The sequence below is a fragment of the Parasteatoda tepidariorum genome, chromosome 2 (assembly GCF_982258835.1).
Source record: "Parasteatoda tepidariorum strain Cologne lab strain chromosome 2, Ptep-v5.0, whole genome shotgun sequence".
NCBI lineage: Eukaryota > Metazoa > Arthropoda > Arachnida > Araneae > Theridiidae > Parasteatoda > Parasteatoda tepidariorum.
The window spans coordinates 32898274-32925218 of record NC_141756.1 but is presented as its reverse complement, the minus strand read 5'-3'; the positions used below and the strand labels follow the sequence as shown (position 1 = coordinate 32925218).

General features: G+C 28.6%; 2 protein-coding genes across 4 annotated transcripts in view; one reads left to right on the top strand and one right to left on the bottom strand.

Moving 5' to 3' along the window:
• Positions 1 to 1100: 1100 nt before the first annotated feature.
• Zip102B (Zinc/iron regulated transporter-related protein 102B) lies at positions 1101 to 17925 on the bottom strand. Of its 2 annotated transcripts, XM_071177398.2 has the most exons (8): positions 17489 to 17896; positions 14598 to 14703; positions 13740 to 13931; positions 12266 to 12337; positions 8146 to 8231; positions 7326 to 7460; positions 6661 to 6678; positions 1101 to 3752 (listed from the first exon to the last, which is right to left on the bottom strand). In XM_071177398.2, the coding sequence occupies exons 1-8, from the start codon at positions 17582 to 17584 to the stop codon at positions 3516 to 3518; spliced, it is 942 nt and encodes a 313-aa protein (XP_071033499.1). In that variant the 5' UTR covers positions 17585 to 17896; the 3' UTR covers positions 1101 to 3515. The 2 variants fall into 2 exon arrangements, with proteins under 2 accessions (XP_071033499.1, XP_015920694.1); XM_016065208.4 differs by lacking the exon at positions 6661 to 6678 and having other exon boundaries at positions 17489 to 17925.
• Positions 17910 to 26945, top strand: part of PICK1 (protein interacting with PRKCA 1) — a 23021-nt gene continuing 13985 nt past the window's right edge. The window contains exons 1-3 of one of the 2 annotated variants that reach the window (XM_016065204.4): positions 17910 to 18281; positions 20058 to 20149; positions 25115 to 25355. In XM_016065204.4, coding sequence (XP_015920690.1) covers positions 20067 to 20149; positions 25115 to 25355 — 324 coding nt within the window. In that variant the 5' untranslated portion in view covers positions 17910 to 18281; positions 20058 to 20066. The remainder of the gene's footprint in view (positions 18282 to 20057; positions 20150 to 25114; positions 25356 to 26945) is intronic. The other variant, XM_016065207.4, reaches the window with a different exon arrangement.

Sequence of the window (26945 nt, the reverse complement as noted above, 5' to 3'; positions counted from 1 at the left end):
ATAGAATAGCAGAGCAAGGAAAAGAGTACGGTCTTAGCAAAATTTTTGTATATCACTGAAAACTATGAAATATGTCAGCTGTTTTTTTTTTCTGACAAAAAAAGCTGTTAAAATAAAGATGCTGATTCACGGAAAAGTGTACGTACTTTATTAGCTTAAGCAGCAATTTCTATCTTTCTTTTTATTAAAATAATATTTTTTTTAAAAAAGGAAAATATACTTCCGTGTAAAAAATTTTTTTTCACTTGTAAACGTCTTTGTTTAAATTTTTTTTAAAGATCTATAGTATGTCCAAGCTTGAATGAAGCTTGAAATTAATCATTGAACTTTGAATTGATGGTTTTCATAAATATAAGCCACTCAAGAACAATTTTTTTAATATAATATAAAATATGACATCTGCCAAACCTCTTTTCGAAAACAAATAATTTCAGAAAAACTATCTAAAATATTTCCAATGTAAAACCTAGCTTTAGCATTTTCTCTCCCTACATAGACCTGAAAATTTAAATCTTCAGTTAGTAACCAGCAGTTTGTGAACTCTAATGCCTTAATAGTTACTTTTTCCTCAAACTAATGATTTGGTGAAGGACATTGAAAGGTCTTTTTCATTTAATAGCCACTTTTTAAAAATTTTACTTCCTTTAAAATTAAAATAAACTTAAAAATAATAATAATAAAAATCTACGACAATAAAAAAATAATTTTACAATAAAAATAATTGGCAAAATTTAGCTAAATATACTGACTTTAAAGAACTTAGATAAAAATATTTGGGGAGGCAAAATACATAAAATAAATATATTACAACTTTGAAAACGTTAATTGTCAAGCTTTTGCCTACAGCGGATGATAGCATCAGCTATTCTGGATCATCAGTTGTCTCAGCTGTAAGCAGAAAGTTAAAGAATATTCTAATTAAAATAAATATATAAAAAATCATTTATTCTTATAAAGTAATTGACAACAACATTTTTCGCTTTGTTTTAAGAAAACATATTCTGCAAAAAGGCATCATGTACACCTTCTCTTTTAATGCAAAATAAATAATTAAATAAAAATTTGAGTATTTATATTTTGTTTGAAGAAGATAAGACACCTAAAAAAAACTATTTTATTTATATACACAATTTTGTTTTTAAATTTCAATATATTAGATCATCAAAATATATACATTACTTTGTCAGGAACTGACTCAATGTACAACATACATTCAATGTATACTTAATTCAAGCTAAAATTCAAATTTTCTTTTCAAACAAGCAACTAAAATTGAAATAATTTAGATAAATCGCGTCATTCACAACACATAAAATCTGAATAAATAAATTCTTGAATGTCATTTGTATACCATTGAAAGTTCATCACATGAGTATTTGGGTAGTAGTAACATTTTGGATATTCAGCAGGGAAATATTTAGTGATTAATAGAGTCCTAGAACGTTTTTTTTAATTATTTCTGACTATCAATTCTTCCTTTTTTTTTCGGTCAAAACAATTAGTTTTTGCTTATTTTTTCAGAGCTCTTAACATATTTATAGTTATTATTATGAGAGAAAAAATAAAACACTTTTGCCTCATAAATAATAATGAGGCTTTAAAAATAATTAACTGACATTTTATCTCTTAATATCTTGAAAGAAATTCATACTTTAGTGTTGTATTGTCAGTTTAGCATCCATGTCCATCAGAAACAATGAAAATATACGCACGAGAATATAAATGATTCTGCAGTTCAATTTTAGACATTTTTCAAACTTTGTTTTTACAAAAACGACAGTTCTAACTATCACAATTATGAGTATAACAGGTACAATTAATCTTAAATAACAATATTTATTACATATTTTTCTTTTCTGGAATAGATGATTGAATGTGACTTATACTCGAGTATATAAAGATAGATGGTGAATCTATTTTGAGTGAAGAAAAAAAAAAGCAGAAAAAAAGGCATAAGTACTTGGAACAACATTTCAAACACAGGCAGGTGAAATAAAAATGCAAAAGCTTAACAGAAAATATTCAAAGTGCAAAGTAGTGCTTTCAACATTTGAAATAGCTAAATATTTCTTAACAAAATGAGTGTAACCTCCAGCCTTTAAAAAACTTTTTAGGCAGTATATTGTTAATGGTATATTTGAATTAATTCAATGACACTAATTAAGGAATGTCATTAATTATATCAATTTCATCTATCTATAGATTTTATATATATATTTTTATTGATATTTTTTATTATCTATTTTATAATAACTATTTTATTAATTAAAAAAAAACTTACATGTTCAGCAAGAACTTTTCAACAAGGTGTATAATTGCACTATTGCAAATTTTTAGCAGAATGGGAGAAACTACAGTAAAAAGTCAGATTACACAAAAATTCTTTTAGTGAAAAGAAATGCTTCATATATTATCATGCAATTGAAAAATCAATGTAAGTACTTTATGAAAACATGAACTTCATTTTTCTCTTCAAATAAACAGTATTATGCAAGTAAAAACTGTACATGTAATATCTTCAATATTTTTCCCTTTTTTTGAAACAAAGTCAAACATAATTATTTTATGTTTTAAACTAGGCAATATTGTGTAGCTAAAAACAAAACAAGCACTGTAAACAAAAATAACACATTTTATGTAAATATACATTACATAAGCATTTTGAAAGCTCAACTAAACATAATTAAATCTAACTTACCTTTAATAGAAACAACTTAATATAAGAAAAAGGAACTATGACAACAACTAATATTTCAATTTGTAAAATTTCTTTAAGTATTTATAGAAGCTCATTCAATAAACAAATAGTTACATGCTAGTAAATTATAAAAGGTGGAATTCCAAAATAAAGACAAATGAATGGATGAGCAATTTAAATAACAAAGAACGGATTTAATTTTGTACTTGATAATAATGCTTCCAGAATTTATTATACTTCTTTTTATATCAGATAATGGATTATAAATTTCAGAACATAAAATATTATTATAATATCACACTGTAAACAATTTTTGCCTCAACTATAAATTTAATTACTCGAATCATCTTAGATTCACCACTCTCTTAGTCTTTCTCAGATAAGAATAAGGCAACTATCTATTGCACTCTAAAATGCATCCAATATTTTATTCTTTCTTATTAAATTGCATTGAAAGAGCTTATTTAGACTTTACTTAAAAATAGGATTGATCCATAAAATCTACCCAAAACAGATTATCAGGATTATCAGTAAAAAACTAAATCAATTAAATATTTTAAAAAACCAAAAGATATAACAAACAGGTTTTTTCCGTACTACTGAAATAGAGTGTTTTTTTTTAGAAATCTAAACTTGAATTCACTGAAAACTTAAATGTCTTTGAAAAAGAGAATATAAAATGCTTTGAACACATCAAAGAACAAACTATAAAATTTTTTTCTCTCTCTCTCTTCAATGCTTCTATTTGTTCAGATTATCACAACAATTCTCCCCCCGGACCAGCAAAGCAGTCCCAGAAAGACTACAAACTGTGACATCAGTGGTGATGGCCGACCGATAAGAGGAGAGGTAGGAGGGCACCCACCACGAGGGCCAGAAGTTCCACCTTCCTGAACCCTTTGATGTCCGGAGTGGAGATGTCGGGGTTGTGCCTGTGAGATTGAAGAGCTATTTCTGGAAGAACGTGAACAGTTGCCACGTAAAGGAAAGTTCCAGCGCTGAAGAGCATGGCAATCCCAGTGGCATTCATCGAGGACAGTCTTTCTTTCGTCGACTAAAATGAAACAGAAAAAAGTGTATTAAAACTTAGACAAAGATGTCTATTAATTCATTTTCAATATCTTATGCATTATCAGAGTGTCACTGAACTTAGCGGAGCCCTGTGCAAAAACATTTAGCAGGCCTTTTTAATTATCTCTTTCTGCAGGGCTCCAGATTTCGGTCAAAATTATTGAAATAAATCACACTTAGGACTGGGCGTTTTTCGAAATTATATATCGTGATGCATCGTCAGTTTTGCATAGCGATATAGCGATGTATCGGGATATAGTATTTTTGAATTTCATTTACTTGTAAGGCACAGAAAGTCAGATTTCTATCAAAACTTCATACTCAGATTGATTTAAATCAATTTATAAATTTGAAGATATTGCTTAAGAAAGATATTAAATAAATTGACTACAATGTACAAATCTTACTTAAAATATTTATTGAAATGTTTGTTTAGAAATTCATAATACACGTAAAACAAAATGTTAAAAACTTTTTTTAAAGCATTTTTTACAAATTAATATTTTCTTGTACTATTATGCATAAATAATTACATAATTATTAAGTTCGATCTTAATGTTCAATTTCTAAATGAAACGTTAAAAATTATTTGTATGTTTAAAACAAAGTGCTAAATAAATTTTAGAAAAAAAAAACGTTTTTAAAACACTATTTTTTATTATTATCATTTCAGTTATTATAGTTTATTATAGTTCATTTACGTCACACTAGAGCTGCACAATGGGCTATTGGCGACGGTCTGGGAAATATCCCTGAGGATGATCCGAAGACATGCCATCACAATTTTGATCCTCCGCAGATGGGATGGCACCCCCGCTTCGGTAGCTCGACGACCTGCACGCGAAGTCGAGCACTTTACGGTAGGACAGTTTAACGAGGACCAATACCGCACACCCTCGGTGCCTACGCAGACTGATCCAAGTGGTCACTCACCCGCACACTGACCGCAGCCAGTGGCGCTTGACTTCGGTGATCTGCAGGGAACCGTGTCTTAACGATCAGTTCACTGCGGGACCTTATCATTTCAGATAAATAATTAAATTAAATTATGACCGAAAATCAAAGTAAGATTTAATTTCTTAAAAATAAAAAAATTTTGATAATCGATAATATATTTAGCTAATTAACAAATAATATGAAAAGAATATTTTTTAAAAAAAATTATTATACTCTCTAATAAAACGAAGTGCTAAATAATTTAAAAAAAATGAATAAAATACGCAAACCTTTCAAATTTTTTTGTATAAACAAAGTTAATTGACTTATGTCCAAATCCAAATGACAAAAAAAAAAAATTGTTTTAACTTTATTTCTAAAAATAAAAACAACAAGATTTATAAATTTAAAATCAGCAATAAAAACTCATTAAATTATTAGAAGTTTCATCCAAAAAGTTTTTAATAAATAAAAAGAAAGTAAAGAAATAACCTAACAAATACAATTCTTTATGGGTGCCTAAATTAGATTGCCGATAATTTTCACATTTAAAAATAAAAAGATTTTTTTTTAAAAAAACTTATCTAATTAATGAAGAAACTCTTCTTTATATATTCTTTTCAATAATAGATTGCCTTCAGAACAAGGTAACATCGGCGATCACGAAGTTAGTCCACTGAAAACAATCTACAAGTAAAGGCGCGACAACGAAAAAAAAAGCTAAGAAGTGCGAAAAGGAACATGCGATATAACGATATAACTCAAAACTCTGATTCTGATTCTACAGTTCACCAATCAAGGCCATTTCAACAAAACGAAACGAACATCATTTTGAAAAAGCACGAGTCGACATCGGAACGTAAGAGAAGAGTCTTATATCGCTATATCGTTCTTATATCCTTGCGTGTCTTATATCGCTATGTCGTTTTGCGCTCGTTGTCTTTACTCGATGGCTTAAATCAGATTTCTGATGCATCGCCTTGAATGAAAGTCGCTGTATCGTCTTGCCGATATATGCGTTAAATCGATATGTCTCGATACATCGATTTATAGCCCAGTCCTAATCACACTATATATTCAGTCAGGAATTTCCTTTGAATTTCATTCTCAGGAATGAACAACTTTTCCAAGACTTTTATTTTGCCTGAATTTTTTTCAGCTCAGTTTATTAAACACTGTTTCTTGAAGCAGAGTTCATTAAAAAAAAAAAAAACTCTTTTAAATAACTCCTACATTGTAAGTTTGACATGTTTTAACTAAGGGAAAAAAATCCTACATTTTTACATTGGAATGCTTACATAGGTATTAAAGATAGAGGATGGAGGATAAGGAAAAAAAACTTAAAGGGGTGATATTAAAAAAATGTAATTTGTAAATAATTGGAGGCTCACTTCAAATTAGTCATTATGTCTTAGTAAGAAGTAAAAAAAATTTTTTTTAAATACTATTTTCTGTTGAGAAACGGATCTGAAAAATTTCCTTGCATTATTTTGTAATCGCCCTGACATACTTTAAGATCCGGGAAACTTCACGAGAAATAATAACTGCAAACACAGTCTTCTCAGCCGTCCGCTCTGAAATCTCGGACGTTCCATTGGACGTTTGCAATCGTTCTTTTACTTCCTTGTATGCCCCTATAAAAGGGATGTCACAATTGTAATCTTCACTTTTAGCTTCAATAAACTAGTTGTCACTCATCACCTTGAACTATGATCTTATTTAAAAGTCAAAATTTTCAATCACCCATTTGCACTCGAAACATGGGTTACTACTTATTAAAATTATCCTGATAAATGTTCATGACCCTAGCATAGTATTTCCTTTTTGCTTTTTAAAGGAAACCTGCTACATATTAAAGATCTGCAATATACATAGTTCATGGTGTGTTGGTTTAGTGTTAGCGTTCATAATGTGTAAAGTAGTGTTTGTTTGTTTTTTTTTAAAAAAATACTTACCCTTTTTAAAAAATCTAACTGGAAAAAAATATAAAAAATAATTACATTCACAAAAATTAAATTTTTTTATAGAACAATTATTATTATAATTACTTCATACAATTTTTTTTATTACTCTCTGAAATACAAACAATAATGTTTTGAATTATTACTTATAGTGTGTACTTTAAGAGTGTACTTTTGAAAGGGTATTTTTTTAATCATTTAATGAGCTTTTCCCCAAATAAAGTTTATTCTTAAACACCAGAAAAATCTTTTTATAGTAAGGGATGTGAATTTCTCATGGGTATCAATAAGAATCAAGTGTCAGTACTTTAAGTTGCTTTATTGATGAAGTAGCAATAAATTTTATGAAGAAATAAAAAACATTTATAATTAATTATTTTCGTATTAACAGTTAAAAGCACACACCACAGAAAAAAACAAACTGAATATTTATAAAATAACATTATCAAAATGACTAACCCTACCTTGGGAGGAAAGACTACCTTTCATGTATAAATATTTTTCAATATTACATGAAAAGAGTTTTGGAACTATTCATAAGCATGGAAATAACTATTTTAAAGTTAATAAAATAATTCATGAATGAAGGACATTGTGTGACACTATTAGAGGACAGTAAAAACAGATTTTTTTTTTTTTCACAGCAACATTAAACTCACCTGACTAATACCAAAGTAAGTGATGATAGCAAGAACGGGTGCAGCAAGAGCAAATATCAATAGGTGTTTTCTAATTTTGACTCTGTCCAAGCCTTCATGCATCAAAAACGTCACAAGTCCAAAAGCAGCTGGCGCCTAAAAGTTCGAATAACTGACTGAATATTTGCGTTAAATTAAAATACTGCAATTCTTTTATTTTTAATGCAGCAGTCTTTACAGACATACATACAAAGATCTAAATACATAAAATAAAACAAAAAAACACATAAAAGCAAGAAATAAAAATTTTAAGTAGTCCAAAAACTCTTTGGCTTCCCAATATTATGAATGGATGTAGTTCTTGTGGAGATCTTCAATATTTATTGGAGCACCACAGCAGCAATGGAGGCAATACATAACATTTTGAGACACATGAATTGTTGGGGGAAAATGAATTTTGAAATATAAATCTGATGGCAACATATTCACCCACTGTTTACATTCTTTATAACGTGCAAACACCTCTACTTAAAAGCACACTCTTCATTCTTCTGCTTCTTTACCCATTTAAAATTTTCAACATTTGTAAATTTAAAATTTTTATTATGTATTTGTTCTGCCGTTATTTTGAAAAGAAATCAATCATTCAACACATTAGATGAAGAAAATTAATTTAATTAATAAAAGAAATTTAATTTTAGATGCCATGCTGGGAAAATCGGTTAAAATAGGACACTACTTAAAAGCTTTTGCTCATAATAGCTACATAAATATGTGATTCAACTACAAGATTGATGAAAGAAATACAATACAGATATTGATAATGAATAAATATAAGTACCTTATGTAGCATAATAGCTGTAAACACTATCATCTCTATATCTGTATGGGATGTTGTGACAGCAGCCCCAAGAGCCACACCATCCGCTGAAACAAACAATAAGCATAAGATAAATTCCAAAGAGCAAAATTTTTTAATAAACTATAAAAGCAATATATAAATATAAAATAACACACTTAACAGAAACATGTTGCTTCAGTATTGTAACTAAGTAACAACTTAACAAAAAATGACAAAATAACAGGGAAAGTATATCATCAATAAATCAATTTGAGAATCCAATGAGCTTTGAAGGGAGCAAAATAAAATATTGTCCTTGTTAAGCCAGAGATAAGAGAAAGATGAATACAATCAACTGGGAATAAATAAAAAGGATTTCCATAGGAATGGAAAATGGGATAGGGTTTGAAAGTGTCATCTATTAGTATTTTTTAGAAGACAGAAGGATTTTAAGTAAATAGTAGTGTTGAATGATTTTAGGAGAAGATGAAAAGTCTAGGTAATGCTCAGTAATGAGAGATAGCAAACTCAACTTTCATGAACCTTAAGTCAAAGCAAGGAAAGAGAGTCCACATTACAAGTTTGGAATTATGGGGGCAAGAGCCATGTCGTATACAACTAGGAGCACATAATGGCAAGATATTTAACAAATATCTTGCTTGTTTTTTGCCCACACAGGAATTTTTAATGTGAATGAAATTGTAATTTTCAAACCCTTACAATCAAGCTTTTTTTTAAAAAAATTCACGAATTAAAGGCCGATTTTTGAATAATATGGTGAAACAATGATAGTATTAAAGAATCAAATCAGCAATCTTTAATCCAGCTATTTGTTTCTGTTCAGATTTTTTTTTAATGCATTTTTTAGATGTAACTGTGACATTTCGAAAATTTTTATCATGTGATCAAAATAATGATCCAGTGGTTGCAAAAACTACATTTAGTTGCAGTTAATTACAACGATTTTTTAAAAAAATGTTGCGATTACAAATTAACCTCAAAATATAGTCAATACTTAACTACTTCCACATGTAGAATATTGCTGGAGGATACAGTTTACATAATTTCATACTAATCAATTACATTATTTCGTTTATTTCATATAAAAAAAAGCTGAAGATTGATAGAAATTTTTTTTAATAAATTAGGTGAATTTATTTAACAGTTGAACTGATTTAAACAAGGAAAATTACAAAGAAATATCTACTTATGAGAAAATATATTATTCTAAACCTTTCATTCGTAAATTTCTTCCTTTAACCTTCATTTTTTTAAATACATCTTATGAGAATAAATATTGTAATAATGTACATTCAGAGCAAAATAACTGAGCAAAATAAGGCCCTCTTTGTTTAAATAACACATTCCTTTATTTTTGATCATGAGTGTATATGCATTGGTCACCCAGTCATCAGTAGTACTTAACATTTATGGTATCATTTTTATATTATTCATTAATAATATACCTCTTCAACTATAAAAGAAAATAGTACATTTTAATAGGTAACTATAATGACTAACTAAATGTATATGAACACAATATCCAGCAAATATCAGAAGATGAATGAAATAAAAAATTCGAAAAACATATTGTGGTACATAATTAGAATAAATGTTATTTTTTGTTCGTTTTAAAAACTTGTAAAAACAAGTATTTCTATTCTAAACCAGGGTCACATAAATTTAAATCAGTTAATTTAATTCAACTGAGTATTTTTTTTAAAAGAAAAATCATAGCTTTAAATCAATTTACAAATTAGAAGAAAATTATTTATTCAGCTTCAAAAAATGCTTTTAATACAAATTTCTTAGAACATAGAAATTTGCATAAATATTTTATTGTATTATAGTGACTAACTTGTTTCTACAAATTTGAGACTTTTAGGAGCAGAGATTTATACATTTATATTAATTACTAAGACTGAAAATCTAATCGTTTTCAAAAGAGAAGGTAAAAAAAAAAAAAAAAAAAAAAAAAAAAAAAAAAAAAACTGGATATATAAAGATAAGATATAAAGCAGGGTTCATTCTAGGTGGGGTTTGTAGAAAGGTCACCACATTTTCTCTTTGAATGAAAAATTTCCACACTGCATATCCTCTGTATTAGCTGACCTAATATGTTAAAAAAGCCAAGCCAATCTGTGCCAAATTTTTTTTCAAAGACATGTTACATGTTTTTAAAGACACATAACAAATGATTCTATAATAACTTTTATTATATTCCAAAAAATTTATAAAAATCACTTAAATTTCAAAGCATTTTTAAAAATAACTTACTCAATACTATAATATACATAACAGTATAGTAAGTGCAATTAAATATAAATATTCAAATAAAAATATCTACAAAAACAAAGAAACTATTGCCAAACTACAAGCGAATGAAAAATAACAAGAAAAGCGAATGCATATCTAAACAAGAAAATCTGAGCTGCAATTAAACTATAGCTCCGATGTAGCAAGTTGTAACTTAATATATGCTGTACTAACATTTGGAAGGGGGGTCATAGAGGCAGCAGAATTGAATCTTTTTAACTGAAGAATAAATACATGAAACAAATCTATTTAATGCATTTATTCAGGAATTCATTGGAAAAAGAGTAAAAGACATGCAATCCCACCCTTTATTAGAATCATGGTTTAAAAAGAAAAACAGGAAATGGATGGGGTGCATAATGAAACATGCACACGTTTACAGTGACTAAAGAATCAAATTGTATCCATCATTTCTAGAGGCAAGATGTTTAATCTCCCTTTGTACATAATAGGCATAAAATTAAAAGCCATAATTAAAAGCTATAAAATGACATAAGGGTAATGGTTTAAATTTCAACTAAATTCATTACAAGCTTCATTTTTGTTAAAACATTTTAATATCAATAGAAAGTGCATGAGAGATTGGGTGAATAAAGTTGTACAAGTCTTGAACTATCCGCTGATGCGTGCTGGATGGCATTCTTTGAAAGCGGAGTAAGGAGAGTAGGAAAAGTTATTCAGCAGTAGGAAATAACACCATCCGGGAATTCAAAATGTACCTCCCATTAAGATATTATTGACTTGGGGGCTTTAACTACTGCTTGGAGATGGCTATAATGAACTCTTGAACCGTGATGATTCCGGGGATCGAGCGTTCGGTTTGGCTGGTCGATAGAAATTCTGCTTCCGGCTTGCACCGACCACAGTGCTGCATAAAATATCCTTGGTGGTAGACAGATCATGGGTTAGAGTCCCCTTGCCGCCAGGCTAACAGTGGGAGGTTTACCTTTCTATGTGATGCAAATGCGGGTTAGTTCCATTAAAAAGACCTCCAACGAAAGTGAAATTCTCCCAATACTTGATCCATAAGTTCCCTTGTCTTCTGGATTGGGTTCAAAATTACAGGGCTACAGAGTTGAACATTACTAGTCGTAAACCCAAAAAATTGACTTGGTTGTTCAATGACTGTTATAAAATAAAAAAATAATGATCTCTTGTAAGAGGTGAGGAATCTCAAATGAGCTTGATGGCAACAAAAGTGGATTTTTGCATTCTTTCTTAATGGAAATGAACACTATTCTAATGATAACATTAACAGATCTGAATACTGAATATTTAGATCTTATTTCTGATGACAATTCTGGTGAATCATTTTAAAGATCTTTAGATTTTAAATCATCAAAGATTTTTCTATTTTTATTAAATGACTTACTTTATATGATGTCATTCTGTGGGTAGATTATAATTTTTATTTTCTTGCATCTGCAGCAATTGCACTTAGAGATTCTAATAACTCAAAATTATTATTTAATTTTTATAAATTTTCCTTTCTTTATTTGCATGATATAATGGTCATTTATACATAACCATATCCTGTAACATTTAAGCCTTATCAAGTGTCGATTTCCTAATGAATGCAATTTATATTTTTTCAGGCAACTTTTTAGCCCCCATACAAACATCATTGTGATTTTTATCAAAATTTAGATAGGGCCTATATCGTATTTGCCAGTACCAATACATATAAAACAAAATGAACCATAAAAAATGCCTCTCGCAATACAGCGCCTCCTTAAGCTCCCCAATGCTCTTAGATATTCTATTATAGTAATAACAATATAAAATGAATGAAAGTACAACATACCAGCAGCATGTACAACAAGTCCTATAGTAGCAGTAATTTTATGACGATCCTGCTTAGAGGAAGATTCAACATCTGTAACAGATTTAAACAAAACATAAATTGTTTAGCAGATATAAGTTTTATTCAAAAAACAGAATGCATTTAAAATTTTTCATTTTACTTGACAAATAGAGAACTATTATTACTTGATTTTAGTATCAATTCCATCAGATTACACTATTATATAGTATTATAAAAATAAAAAACTATTTTATTTGTGTCAGAAAATTTCAGCCATCCATTGTATTTTATCCAACGAAAATTATTATTTTTTTGGCATATATCTTTTTTAATATCACAATGAATACATATGAGTTAAAACTACTTTTTTAAGTGATGATGCCTTTCACATTTTCAGTCACACAAAATTACATAGATTTTGCAAATTTTTTACCACAGACTAAGGAAAACCTAGAATAAGAATCATAAGGAATTATTGACAAACTTATGCTATGTGGGACAAAGACTGACTTTTGCATTCGTTTTTATGAACTTACTTTATTTTCTAACCACTAAAAGGCTCTGCCTCCTGTTAACCCCGCTCAAAACCCCTCATAATTCTTTTGCATTCATATTTTTTTTTATTTTTTAAAGTCAATATTTTCCATAAAAATAAAGAACATTTCGTTAATAATCATGACAAATTATCTGGATCTGAAAAAAATTTAAGTATATTTAAAAAAAAAAAAAAAAAAACGTGTGACATAACATAGAACTAGTAAAAAGCAATTTTACTTATTAATGAGACTAATCCCTATAACAGTTTGAATTGGAAATGGATTCATTTTTTTAAAATTAAGTTATTATATTTTTAAAAATTTCAATATAAAGGTTAAGATATATCTGGCAACATAAAATTTCTTTTTTTGTTGTTGTTACTTTTGATAAGAATTTATAAAATAAAGATCATGCGAGAGATGAATAAATTTGCCTAAATATTGAAAACATTATTATTTAAAGTAAATAAAGTGAAAAATCTCAAGAAAAAGCACTTAAAATTTCAATAATTTTTTAACAAACAAGAATTAAGAAAAAAATTGTGTTAAATGCATAAACAAAAATGGTCTTTTCAGCATGTCAAATTTTAACCTTGTAGCTGCACTTTTTCAGACGACAAAGTGGACTTCATTATTCTTGAACTAATCAGCAAATATTTCTTATCTATCTTACTTCTTGTACATTCTTTCATAATATCAAGTCTCAAAATAGTATATCTTTCGCACAGCAAAACAAAGTGCAATGTAAGATTATGTAAAGGAAAAAAAAGCTAGCATTAAATACATATTTAAAAGTGACGAAAGTATGTCAAATTTAAACTTCTGAGATGCATTTTTCTCAGTTGCTGAATGGCCTGGATAGTGTTTTTTGTTACAAATTAAACAGCTTATAATTTTAAAACTATCTTAAAAATATCTTCCACTCATAGGAGACTTACCAGCTGTTGAGGAGTGTAGGCTGTGAGCTGAACTTATTTGGTCTATTAGTAGCATGAATATAAATCCTAAGACTAAGGCAACCCCAATGACAGAATGGGGCTCAAAGTCATGTATTTCTGGAATGTGCGCTTGAGAAACTGACTCTTGAGTTAAGACTTCCTTTTGAATGTGCTTCAAAGCCTCTAGCTGCTCTGTTGAAATAAAATATAATTTAATTTAGCTGTAGATGTACAGTCATGTTACATTTTCACTGGCCAGTTTAAATGTTTCTATTAGTTTGTTAAAAAAAAGTAAATAAAGTAGATTTAAATGGAAAATTACCATACAAAGAATGTGAAATGTTCTCAATTTTGATGAAATGATGCTATTTTGTGACATTAAAACTGTATAAAACTAAAAATTGAAAGTAAAAAAAAAAACAGTAATATGTCATTTTTTAGCATCGATTGCTTGTCCAAAGGAACACTGATAATTGTTCTTTGGTGGTTCTGAGCCAACAAGACGTGACTAATTTAGCTTCATGTTCATGTTGATAATTACGAAAAAAAGATAATATTGATAGCATCATTTAGATAAACCTCATATGTTTACAACCACAGCTATGAAGACCAAAAAAAAAAAAAACACTTTTCTAGAAAAAGCTTTTAGACTCAATTCAAACGCAAGCTTGAATACAAATATCTCAAAGTTTTAATAGTTTGTTAACATTAAAGCTTTTGTTTAGATTGAGTCTGAGAAACTTTTTTCTTAAAACAGTTCTATGAATATTTGCTAAGGATCTGAGACATAAACAGAGTGTAAACAATGCTTTCTTTATTCAAGCCTGGCATTTAAGATCAAACACGAAAGCAACTTACTTAATTGTGTTGAGTATAATGTGTTAACACCCTCTGGTATAATCACAGAGAGGGCAGTCCCAACTAAAAGTCCAGCTCCCAAGACTGAAACAATTTGTAATTTGTCCTGCAATCAAAAGAAATACATTAAAACTATAAGAAGTGCTTTTACCTAAGTGTTTTTTTTTTAATCCTCAGAAGTACATTTTATCACAATTAATTCAAATGCAGTATTATGATTATCCTTTAATTATTTTTGCACATAGTAAAGGCACCAGGCACATATATAATTGAAATACCCTTTATTTCTTTTAAGGCGAAATGCAGTTGAAAACACTTGTGCGACATTTCATTTTTCTGTAGATTTTTGCTCTTAACAGAAAGATTAAGTAAGAGAATTGCTACATTGTATACCACTTTTTTATACTAAGGTGGCTGTAATGTAATAAGCACTTACAAGAAAAATTTCATTCCAATTCGCCTAATCGATGACACTTATTTTAATAAAATCATGCTGATTTTCAGTTCAGTCATATTTATGCATTTATAACAAATAAAACACAATACAAGACTTTTACCTTACATTAAAGACAAATAATTTTTTAAATATAAACTTACAAACCAAGCAATATATTTTATAGAAAAATACTCTTGTCATGAAGCATAATGGATAATATTCTTATCTTCCAGTAATCTATGAGGTATCTATCCTTATTATTTTTTAATTATTAGTTATTTTTAAAAGCAATTGGTTTATTGGTCATGGTGAATATACTGTTTTGTTAATACTGAAAACTAATGTATTTGATTCATTTTTAAAATAACGAAGGGTAAAGTAACTTTTTAGTTAAAAATACTTTTATAAATAAATTTAAATATATGTGTGAGAGCTGTCAAAATCTGTTTTTTTTTTTTTCTCTTTATAATCTATTCATTGATATAAAGTAAACAACAACAAAAAAATTCAGAAGAAATTATTAAAATTTTTTAAGAATATCTAAATGTTCCAATTAAATACCTTTACCTGATTTGTTAGACATTTGAAAAAACTTCTTCTAATCTATAGCGACCCTTAACCGAAGTATGCATAACATAAAGTCAAACTAGCAGTGTAATGTGTAATTTTTGAAACTACAAATCATAATGTATGTATTATTTTTTTAAGTCATCATACACTATGATTCATAGTACTTATAATGAAATTATAGGCATTTTTGTTATAAAAAAAATAATCAGGAAATTCAATTGTTTTACAATCCTAACTCTAACGCCAAATTTGAAAAAGAAAATAACTGTGCCAAAGAAAGTAACAAAGAAAAAGTGAAAGAGAGAAGTTATAACATAATTGTTTTTGTTACATCATCATAGATGGACATACAGCCCAATACCTTCCTCTGAAGATTTCTCCAGAATGGCTTCAGATTTATCTTTGATCTCCAAATTCTTTTCATTAATTGAAGAAAATCGGACTCCACTGAGTTAGCCCATCTCAATTGTGGCCTTCCCTGCTTTTTTGTTCCAGTGGGCTTCCTTTTTATTATATTGTCATCACTAATTCGAATCATGTGGGTCATCCAAATCATTCTATTTATTTATATGTATTTAATAATATTGGGTTGCTTATAAATCTTGTACAGTAGGAAGTTAAATCTCCTTCTCCAGTTATTGCTTTCATTCCCACCACCAAGTATACCCACAAAATCTTTCTCTCAAATATTGCGATACAATTTTCCTCCAGTTTTGTCATTGTTCAAGTTTCAGAAGCGTAAGTCAAAACTGGCCAGACAAGAGTTTTGTAGATTAAAAATTTTGTTTTACTAGAAAGAAACCTAGATTTAATAAATTTTCTCAGCCCAGAGATAGTCAATTTTTTATTTCAGGAGTCATTCTGTTGTCAATAGTAATAATTGATCCTAAGTAAGTAAAACTCCTTACTGTTTCAAATCTATTTCAAGATAGGGGACTGGGACTCTGTTTCTTGAGAAAAACATATATTTTGTTTTCTCTACATTTATGACTAAGTTCACTTGTCTTGCAGCCACCTCAAGGACAAGAAATGCCTCTTTCAGGGAAGGAAAGGAACGAGCAATTTCCTCAATATCATCAGCATATGCAAGTAGTTGTACTGATCTAGTAAAAATGTGACCACTGGTATTGATGTTTGAATCACGAATAACTCTCTGAAGTGTAATATTAAAAAGATAGGAGTGAGAATCTCCCTGTTAAACACCTATAAATGTGTCAAAATTTTCTGACAGACCCCAGAAACTTAATCTTACACTTTGCATCTTTCCATGTAAGTCTCGTCAATTTAATGAGTTTCGAAGGTATTCTGTGCTTCAAAAAGATAATTTCTCTTGATACTAAAGCAGCCTTAAAATCAATAAAAAGATGGTATGTCTCAATGTCAAATTCCATTGACTTCTCTAAAATCTCCTGAATGGCAATCAAATCAATATTGTATTGTTCCATCTGTTCTAACAGCAAATGCAAAGCCTTGGCCAAAGCAAGAACGTTCCCGCTTCCAATTCATGTTTTGTTATAACTACTAAAAATTCCCTTTCTATTTATCAATATTAAAATTAATTTAATAAAATATAATAATTCAATTTAAATTTACTATTAATCAATAATTAATACAGCACATCAAGCTTTAAAAAAATCACTGAAGAGTTTTATGTGCACCAAGTAAAATTGATATAGATTTGTTTTAAATTTCTCATTTGTTTCTAACATTTATTGATTTTAGTTTTTTTGACATGCAATAAATCTTTTATTCAGAAAAGGGAAGGAAAAAAATACTCTGATTTAGATTGCTTACAATAAAATACAAGATTTTATTTTTAAAAAATGTGACATGTATGCAAATATTAATTTTATAGGCAACCAAAGAACATAGCATGAGTGATTACCTCAGACAAAGATACAATCAATGGAATCATTCCTGCCATATAACATCCTATTAGCATGGCAGATGATAGAAATAGCAACACTAAAACCTCTCCCATGGTTGAAATAAATAAGAAAAGAATTAAATATTTGCTAATTATTTATTTTCTCATGTTTCAAGCAATAAGAGAGAGATGGAACTGTTCCTTCGATAAGCTTCACGCGTGAAAAAGGATTTAGTTATGTGGCAGGTGTACCAAAGACCCATAAGGAAAAAACAGTATTAGTGATTACTGGTAGAAAATGGGAACAACTGGTTCAATTCTTTTATTTTTTTAGATTAAAATCTCCATGATGCGTGAATTTAATGAGGTAAACGATGACGATTAAAGTATAATGTAAACAAAAAATAACTTGCAAACAATCGACGTGGAAGTTGAAGTTGCAGTTGTATGTGTATGTTGAAACGCTTGTAATCTCTTACTTTTTACCTAGACTCATAAATTCATTAAATAAGTTAATTTGACACACTACTGACAGCTAAAAACTGTTTTTTAAAAATATATATTGTATTCAATGTATTGTGCATTTTGTAATCATACCTTAACATTTTTAATTAATAAAACATCGAACAAATGTTATAGACGTTAACCGAAACTGTTGTTTGTTTTTGTTGATGTGGGGTTCAATTGTTTTTTTGTTCTTCTTTCGGCTTATAATAATTTAACAAGAATTCAATTGCTGTGTATTATATCAAGAAATAAAAATGTTAGACTTGGAAAACGATGATTCATTTTTTATGGAAGAAGATAAAATGTAAAAAGCTCCTTATGCAATTTTAAATATATTGATTTAAAAAATATTTAGTTAGTGAATACGCTTTTTGTTTTCAACAAATCGAATTCAATACACATTAAGGAGAATGCGTGTACAAATTATAATTTTTTGTACAAATTTTGAAGTGTATTTGCTTTTATGCAAAAATTTTATAAATTTCCGTAGCATTTTTTTATTGTATTTTAGATTGATATGCACAACAACTGAAGGTATTTGTTACACTAACTCCTATCCCTGTCGTAGCCTCTAAAAATCTCAAATTTGTTCGCACTTTCGGAAGAATCTCGATCTAAGCTTTCTGTAGTTTTATTCTTATAAAACTTGTTCTAACAAACCACAATTTAGGTTAGAAATATGAAGTTTTGTTTGTATTCACAATTTTATTAGCAAATCTTTCTATTGGATTTTCTAAAACATTATTTTATCTATAAATTACTAAAGGCATTTTACTTACTGTAAGAACTCGTATGACTTAAGGGGTTATTTCCACATCAGTATAAGTTCAGGCTTACTACTCTGCCTAAGGTGTCAAGAGGCTTTTTAATTTTTAAAAATATAAAAGAAAAACATTTTCTACTTTGCCCAACGGTGGCTGTGATTTATACCTTTTGATTTCTTTTTTAGTTTTTTGCTAAAAACCACCATCAAGTCATCAAAACTTAGAGACAGTTTTGACGTATTTACTGTAATCTTCCCTAGCTTTTTAATATTCTTTAAACTGAAATGTAATAGTCGATTAAATGGTAAAAATTTACAATAGGCTACCCCACTTATTTTGGAGAATTATGTTATTACAGAAAACAGGCAAAGTGAATTATTTATGAGATTTTCTAATGACAAAAAATGGAGATTGAAATAATAGTTAAGTGAAAAATTTTATATGTAATAAATATCCCAATGTACAGTGCTAAGTCATATAGGCAATCTTGACTCTGACTTATTAAACTGTATTATTTTAAATAAAAAACAAGATTTCAACTTCTTCTACATATTAACACTGTTTAACCTTACAATGACTTCTTTATTAAATTTAAAAAAGATAAAATTATGTAATTCAATAATTAGTTTTTTGAATCTTTCACCCTCTTTCTAAAATCTAGCTATAAGCGACCAAAATCTTGCCAATTTATAATGCTATCTGTCTAATTTACAGGTAGGGAAATCTCAGGTAAAGGCACTTTTACTTAGCTTAGGTGGTGTATATATAAATAATAGAAAATTTTCAAAATAATATTCTTCCTATAATTTTTAACAACATCGGACGTTATCAAATCTTATACATTGTTGAAAGTCATCAACAGGTATTTGGCATGTATCCTCTCATGTTATTCTATCAGTGACTGTTATTCGTATAATATATTAATTGTATCTAATATTTTGTCCTGTTCAATATTTTATAGTTGATTTGTGTGCATTTATCTTATTTGTATTGGATATTTACTAGGTATGCTAATTAGAGGTAGTTAAGAACAAAATTATTACACATTACAATTTAGGTAGTGTAAAAACCATTTTTGCTTATGAATTATAAATCATTTTATTTATATTTTCTAACTTATACAGTTTTGAAAAGCTATTTTTATTTTGGTTGCTATCAAAGCAAATTGAATAATTAACAAACAACAGTAACATATATTTTACATTTACATTCCAAATTCAAATAAAAATGTTAAAAGTTTTTTTTAAATTTTTTTTATCGCAATCTGACATGTTGATGAGTGTTTTATTATGAGTGTTTTATTTTTATTTTCTAAGGTGGTGAGGATGTTTTCAACAGATTATTCAAAAATCCATATGTCTGATCCGGATGAATGTGGGCCTTATTTTCAGTACATGGAAGATCGCATGTAACTTTGTTTTGCTTAATTTCATTTGTTTTTGTTATTTTGTTGATTTTGTTTTGTTGTTTTGGCTTGTTTATTTTAATATGCTATTTAGTAATATGCTTTTATTTCCTTTTATTTATTTTGCTTTGTTTTTCAAAACTTATTGTTTTGTATTATTTATTTTTGTTCTTTTTTCTTTCTGCTAAAAAAATTTACACAAAACATTCATAATAGTTTTCATTTTGTTCTCAACAGTAAACATTTGTAGTTTTTTTTTTTTTAATAAGTGCACAATATTATGGGCCAGTGAAACTATTGAATAAAAATTATAATTCAGAATTGCATCAGTTAATTCACATTTATTCAGTTGAAGACTCAGATTTTGGCATTGTTATAAATTGAGCCTTAATATTAACTTCGCTTTAAAAATGCTTAAATCTTCGTATAGAGTTTCAAAGCGATCTCTTGCAAAATTTTATGCCTTCAGAAATGTCTTAAGATATCATTTTCTTTTCCAAAATTGAAGTTTAGAATTTTTTTTAACATATGTATATTTATATGTTACATTATGGAGAGAAATTACCTTGATGCATGCAAAAAAATGAAATCTATGTCATTTGATTTATGGGAAAACAGTCACTCTTACAACTATGAAATCTTGCCTTAAAGTTGTTGTTTGTGGTAGATAATTGAGCACAGAAGAACAAGATTACAATGTTTTATGTAGAATTTTAGGGCTATGCAATCCATTGTATGAATAAGAAAATTAATACAAATTGCAATACGGTAACTGTTTGGTTTAAAAAAGTAAAATGGTATGTAAACTACATACTTCATTAAAAAAAAAAAGGTTCCCTTCATTGGAAACATGCTGATTTTTGTTGCAAACATAGAAGATGTTGCCATCAGATTATAAATTGATGAGAAAAATATTTAACATTTATTCAATTGCTTTTAAATTACAATGCAACTCCATCTTTGCTATTTTTAAAATAAAACTTCTTTAACAGAATTAAGTTAAGAGTTAAATTTTTTTCTCATTTATTTGTTACTTTGCTTCTTTGTTTTGAAGAAAGGGAATTAAAGTCCATTTTTTTATCAATATATGTCATGTAGTAACCATTTAAACAATGTCACACTTTTTTTACTTTAAACAATCTGATGAGTGTTTCTTGATGGTCGACAGTATTGGGTTACTATCTCTAGCCTTACTTACAATATATCCAACTTGATTGAACACATTCAACCACCATCTATCTGTGTAAAATGCAATTATACTTAAATTCTAATTTAATACTATCAGTAAAATGAAGAATAACACTAACACGAAATTAGTTGTATTAACATTGATAGAGCAATATCTTTATAGTTATTATTATTATTATTTTTAGTAAAATTTTATCACCTGCACATGATTAAAGTAGATTTAAGATATTAATCAATATCTTAAATCTAATCAACAGAGCTTAAAATTTTTTCTTCTAGGAAAAGGTTTATTTTTGTTGCATATGGTAATTTGAAGTCCAAAGAATTCACATTTCGAAAGCGACTTTGAAATTTAAAGTAAACATAACCGGACACTATTTTAATGAATTTTTTGTGGCAAACTTATATAAATAATTTAAACATATCATTTTAAGACTCAAAATTTTTTAAATTTCTTAATTTTATTTACTCAAAAAAATGTAATAAGAATTTTTAATAAAAATAATTTATCCAATGCTGGCCAAGTACCAAATATAGTTATGCCTGTGTAAGTTGATCACTTACATTGCTTTACTTTAGTGGTCAATTTAGTCAGATGATTAACATGTTATCCTAATTTTTTTTTACATTCTTATTAAAATGTTATCCTAATATATATACCATATTATTTATGAGTCATTTTTTTTTCATTATCTCATATAGCATGTTATTCTAAAATATATACAGTGAAACCCCGATTTTACGTTTTCTGTCGGACTAGCGATAAAAAACGCTCGAAGCGGAATAACGTAAAATCGGGGTTAAGAAAAATCTATGCATATTTTAAAAAATGAACACCTACCAGTTAAATTAGTGGAAAAAATGAGTAATCTATACTTGCTTTTCGTTTCTAGCTACAATTTCGTATACAGCTCGTTCAATACTATCAAGTTTTTGCAAATTTGCTTCGTGATTTGCATTTGCAAGTAAAAATTGTTTTAGAGTTTTTATGCTTTGTATCGCTTGACCAGCTGTTCGCACGTCTTCTGTTATTTCATCGTCATCAGCACTATCGTCGGAATCAGGCATTAAATCACTTATGAAAGGGATTTCTGAAGTAATGATATCTGTGTCACAGTCGATGTATGCATCATCGACTTCCGGAAGGTCCTCAACTTCAAACACGCTACCTTCTTCTTCTTCCAAAACAACAGCGCTCTCCTCCTCCGATTTTGAAAATCCTGCTTTAATGAATCCATTGATAATGCACTTTATGTCGACACTGTCCCAAGCTGAAGATATCAAATTAAGAGCCTCAAGAACATTAATTTTTGCCTTAGAAGCATCCTGAAATTCACCAGAATCAAGAAACATTAGAGATTTTCTAACCAGTTGCTTCCGGCAACTCTCTTTAAATGATCGTATAATTCCTAAATCCAGTGGTTGAAGTTTGCTCATACAGTTAGCTGGAAAAAACTCTATTCGCACGTTTTTCAATTTAAGGTTTAAATGAGCAGTGCATTGGTCTAGGAATAAAATTATGTTGGGCTTTCGAAAATTCATTTTCTTATCCAGTTTTTTAAGAAACTTTTTAAATAATGCTTGCGTCATCCATGCTTTTTTGTTTGAAGTGTAATCGGTAGGAAAACTTTTGATATTTTAGAAACACCGTGGTTTCTCTGCTCTACCGATCACAAGAGGCGTTAACTTTTAGCTTCCATTGGCATTTGCACAGAGCAAAACATAAAAGCACATTTTTAAAAGCTTTCCTCCATGGCAATTTTCATCTTTAATTGTCAATGTCTTGTTTGGCAATAGGTTAAAAATCAATCCCGTTTCGTCCGCATTAAATATTTCACTTGGATTATAGCCCTTTAATAAATTTGGCAGAGTTTCTTCTTTCCGCTGTTACACAATTGACATATCTATACTATCGGATTCGCAACAGATAGATTTGAAGCATAAATTGTTCCTTTTTTTTTAATCGATCGATCCAGCCATTTGAGGCACTGAAGCCTTGGAGTTTAAGCCTTTCAGCAATTTCAAGCGCCTTTTCTCTCAGGATGGATCCATATATAGGAATCTTTGCTGCTCTGGCTTCCTTGAAACAGTTCATTAAAATTTTTTCTAACTCATCATACGGAGATGTTTTAAGGGTTTTTCTCTTCTTGGCATATTTTCCGAGTTTTTCAGCGTTCAGTTCTACTGAAGCTTCTTGCTTTAAAATCATTTGCAAAGTTGAATAAGCAATACCCAAAGATTTAGCAAGATCAACTTTAGTGCCATGAAATTCATTAGCTTTTTCGATGATTTCAGCCTTTTCGGCTAGAGAAAAGCATTTTCGTTTCGACATCTTCTTTCGAGAAAAGAACACGATGACTGAGGTTTCGAAAATGAGATAAAATGCTATAGCTTTGAAACTCAAACAAAACCGACTGAAAATCTAATTTGGTATGCTAGCACGGAAAAATGAGCAAAAACATTTCGAATAGAATAAAAAAATTTTTTTTTGATCTGTTTGTAGAAAAACGCATCAAGCGGGATTTTCATAAAAGGGGTAACGCAAAATCCGGGATTTTTTAACATTGTCGGTATAGGCAATTTTCACGGATCAGCAGAAAATGACGTAAGAAGCGGGATAACGTACGAAACGGACAACGTAAAATCGGGGTTCCACTGTAGTATGTTATTTATGTTGTTATAAATATCTTATATTTTGAAGTAAAATAAAGATAAATGCAATTTTTTAACATGATTTTAAAATTATATTTAGAAAATATCTCATAAATGTTAAGAAAGGAAAATAATAACAGAATAAATTGTAATATGTTGCATAAATTTAAATATTAAACTAAAACTAACTCAGTGGCGCGACAGCCCATTAAGAGGGCCAAGGCCGACTGTGCCCATCTCAGTTTTCTTGACCCTGGGCTCTGGGGTGCAGGAGCATATGTTCCGGTCAGGTGGTCAGCCGAACGCGGAACCCCCAGTGTTAGTTCCCAAGCATGCTTGGTACTCATTTTATCGACCCACTGAAGGGATGAAAGGCTGAGTCGGCCTTGCCCGGCCCAAGGATCGAACCAAGGACCTGTGGCACGGCAGCGCGAAGCGCTACCACTCAGCCACCGGGCGTCAAATATTAAACTGGTCAGTTAAAAATATTAGATATAGATATTTTGTTTATTATACACATCAGTAATTCGTTGTAAATATTTTTTTAAAATATCTAATGGTGCATGTGTAATAAGAAAACTACCTTTTTTTCTCGATTTTAAAATTTATTTTATTTTACTTAAAAACCTATTTATTGCAAAAGCTTATATAAGTTTCCCTTATGCTCAACTCATAAAGAGATTTAGGTTGTCTAAATACTATTTCACTAATTTCGTGAAGGTTCAACACATAATATGTAAGTATAAACAAATCTCTGAGTAGGTTTTTTTATCATCATATGAAGAGTTTAAAAATAGCGATCAAAGTTTACTTATATGAGTAGTTAACTTAAGAGATAGACAGACTTTCAGGTTACAAAGGTTTCATTCATTTGATTTATATGTATTGGATAAATTCGGTTCTTTATTACAGAGGTCAACTGACATGTTTGGTCAACTTGTCAGGTTTCTATGTATTTGACAAGTTTAGTATTTGATATTTGAGTAAAATAATTGTTCATTTGAATTGAGTTTTTTACAATGTTTATTATGTTTGTATGAATATTTTAAAGTGTGTATATCTGTGGATTATTTTTAAATATTAATGCATGTATTTGGGTTTTACTTTTAATAAATGATTTGTTTATAGGGGTATGACCCTAACATCTGGGTGCATCAATCTTCAGAAGGATGACAAGAATTTGATTGGAATAAGTATTGGAGGAGGAGCACCTTTTTGCCCTTGCCTCTACCTAGTACAAATTTCTGAGAATGGTCCAGTTGCGAAGGATGGAACCTTGGAGTGCGGAGATGAAATAACTGCCATCAACGGAGAAACGGTTAAAGGCAAGAGCAAAGTGGAAGTAGCCAAAATGATTAAAACTGTTAAGGTAAACTTTTTTTACTTGAATAATCTATTAATAATATATTTCATATATTTAATAACAACCCAAAAAGAAATAGAACATTAAAGAAAAACTTTTTTCACATCCCTAGCAACCAAAAGTAACATGATCTAAATGCACTTTTTCTACACTTGGCCAATAGCCGACCATCAAATGTTCATTGTAAATTTAAGAAGAAATTCTAAGTCAAACAATTGTGAAAATTTTTGTTTACGAAATTAGCCAAGCATTTTTAAAGTGAGTTTGGAACAGGTTTGTTGTGCATTTGCACCCGGCATTTTGAAATTGAGAAAAAATTGTTTAAAAAACAGGTGTAGATGTGCAACAAATCTGTTCAATGAATCCTGTCTGTCTGCATAGTTTCTATGCTACATACTTAACTCAAACTTATGGTTTGCTATTGTATCCAGCATGAGAAAAATAAGTTATAAATGATATGCAAGTAACTCTAACAATAGCATTGGTATAATTAAATTTCTTGTCTAGAATTTGAAATTTATGAGTCTGTTTACAAATGAGAAATATAACTGATACCAATGCTAATAATAGTTATTATCTTAAAATTATAACTTAAGGGGACACGGGACCTTTGAAATGAAAATTTATGAAAACTTGTTTTTTAATTTAATTTTACTATTATGAACATAATTTATTTATTTTTTAGCATATTTTAGGAAATAGGCCAAGTAAAAACAATTTTGGTCAAAATTTTTTTAAAAATTTAATAAAATATGAAAATTTAAAAAAATACAAAAATTGTCCCTTGTGTCTAAAATTTCATCCAAATAATTTAAAATTTTTTCTACAGATAGATAATGATGATATAAAGACTCTCTAGCATCAGTTATTGTTTCACTTCAACAGATTTTGAGAAATTTTTTTTTTTTTTAGTTTTGACGCTTTTTTTTCGAAAATTTTCATTTCCTCCTACAGTTAAAGTTGTATAAAAAACTTTATAATTAATATTTCGTGAAAACAATGCTACATTGTCTTTATAACAGTCATATGAAGCATATGAAAAATTTTCAGGCAAAATTTTCAATTTTTCAGACACAAGGGACAAATTATAGATGTAAATTATGCAAAAAAAGTTAACGGAGAAAAACTACTTTTTTTGTGTAAATTAACTAAAACTCACTGTAACAGCTATAATATCATGCTTAAAATATAAAAAGAACTTCCGATGTATTCTTAATATAATAAATGCTAAATTTTTACCAATACAAACGATTTTTACATAAAAATATTGTTCGTTATGCATCATATCAATATGTCATATGTAACCTTGAAACAAAGAAAAAAGATTATTTTTGTGTGCATAAAAATTACACTAAAAACATTATTCTCTATAATTTTAATAAAACAAATAATATATTTGATACCAGATAAATAAAAAAATTATTGACATTGACATAGGAAAAGCATATTGCAGAATTTCGATAACATGCTAGAAAATTTATATACTAATGCTATATTAATTAATTAATTTATTAATGTTTTTTATAAATTAATTAATTTATTAATGCTATATTAATTAATTAATTTATATGCTATACTAATTAAAAAATATTTTAT

Coding starts and splice junctions, on each gene's coding strand:
- Zip102B (XM_071177398.2), bottom strand. CDS start 17,584: ATGGGAGAGGTTTTAGTGTTGCTATTTCTATCATCTGCCATGCTAATA. Junction 14,704..17,488: donor TGATTGTATCTTTGTCTGAG/GTAATCACTCAT, acceptor TTTTGATTGCAG/GACAAATTACAAATTGTTTC. Junction 13,932..14,597: donor ATTATACTCAACACAATTAA/GTAAGTTGCTTT, acceptor TTATTTCAACAG/AGCAGCTAGAGGCTTTGAAG.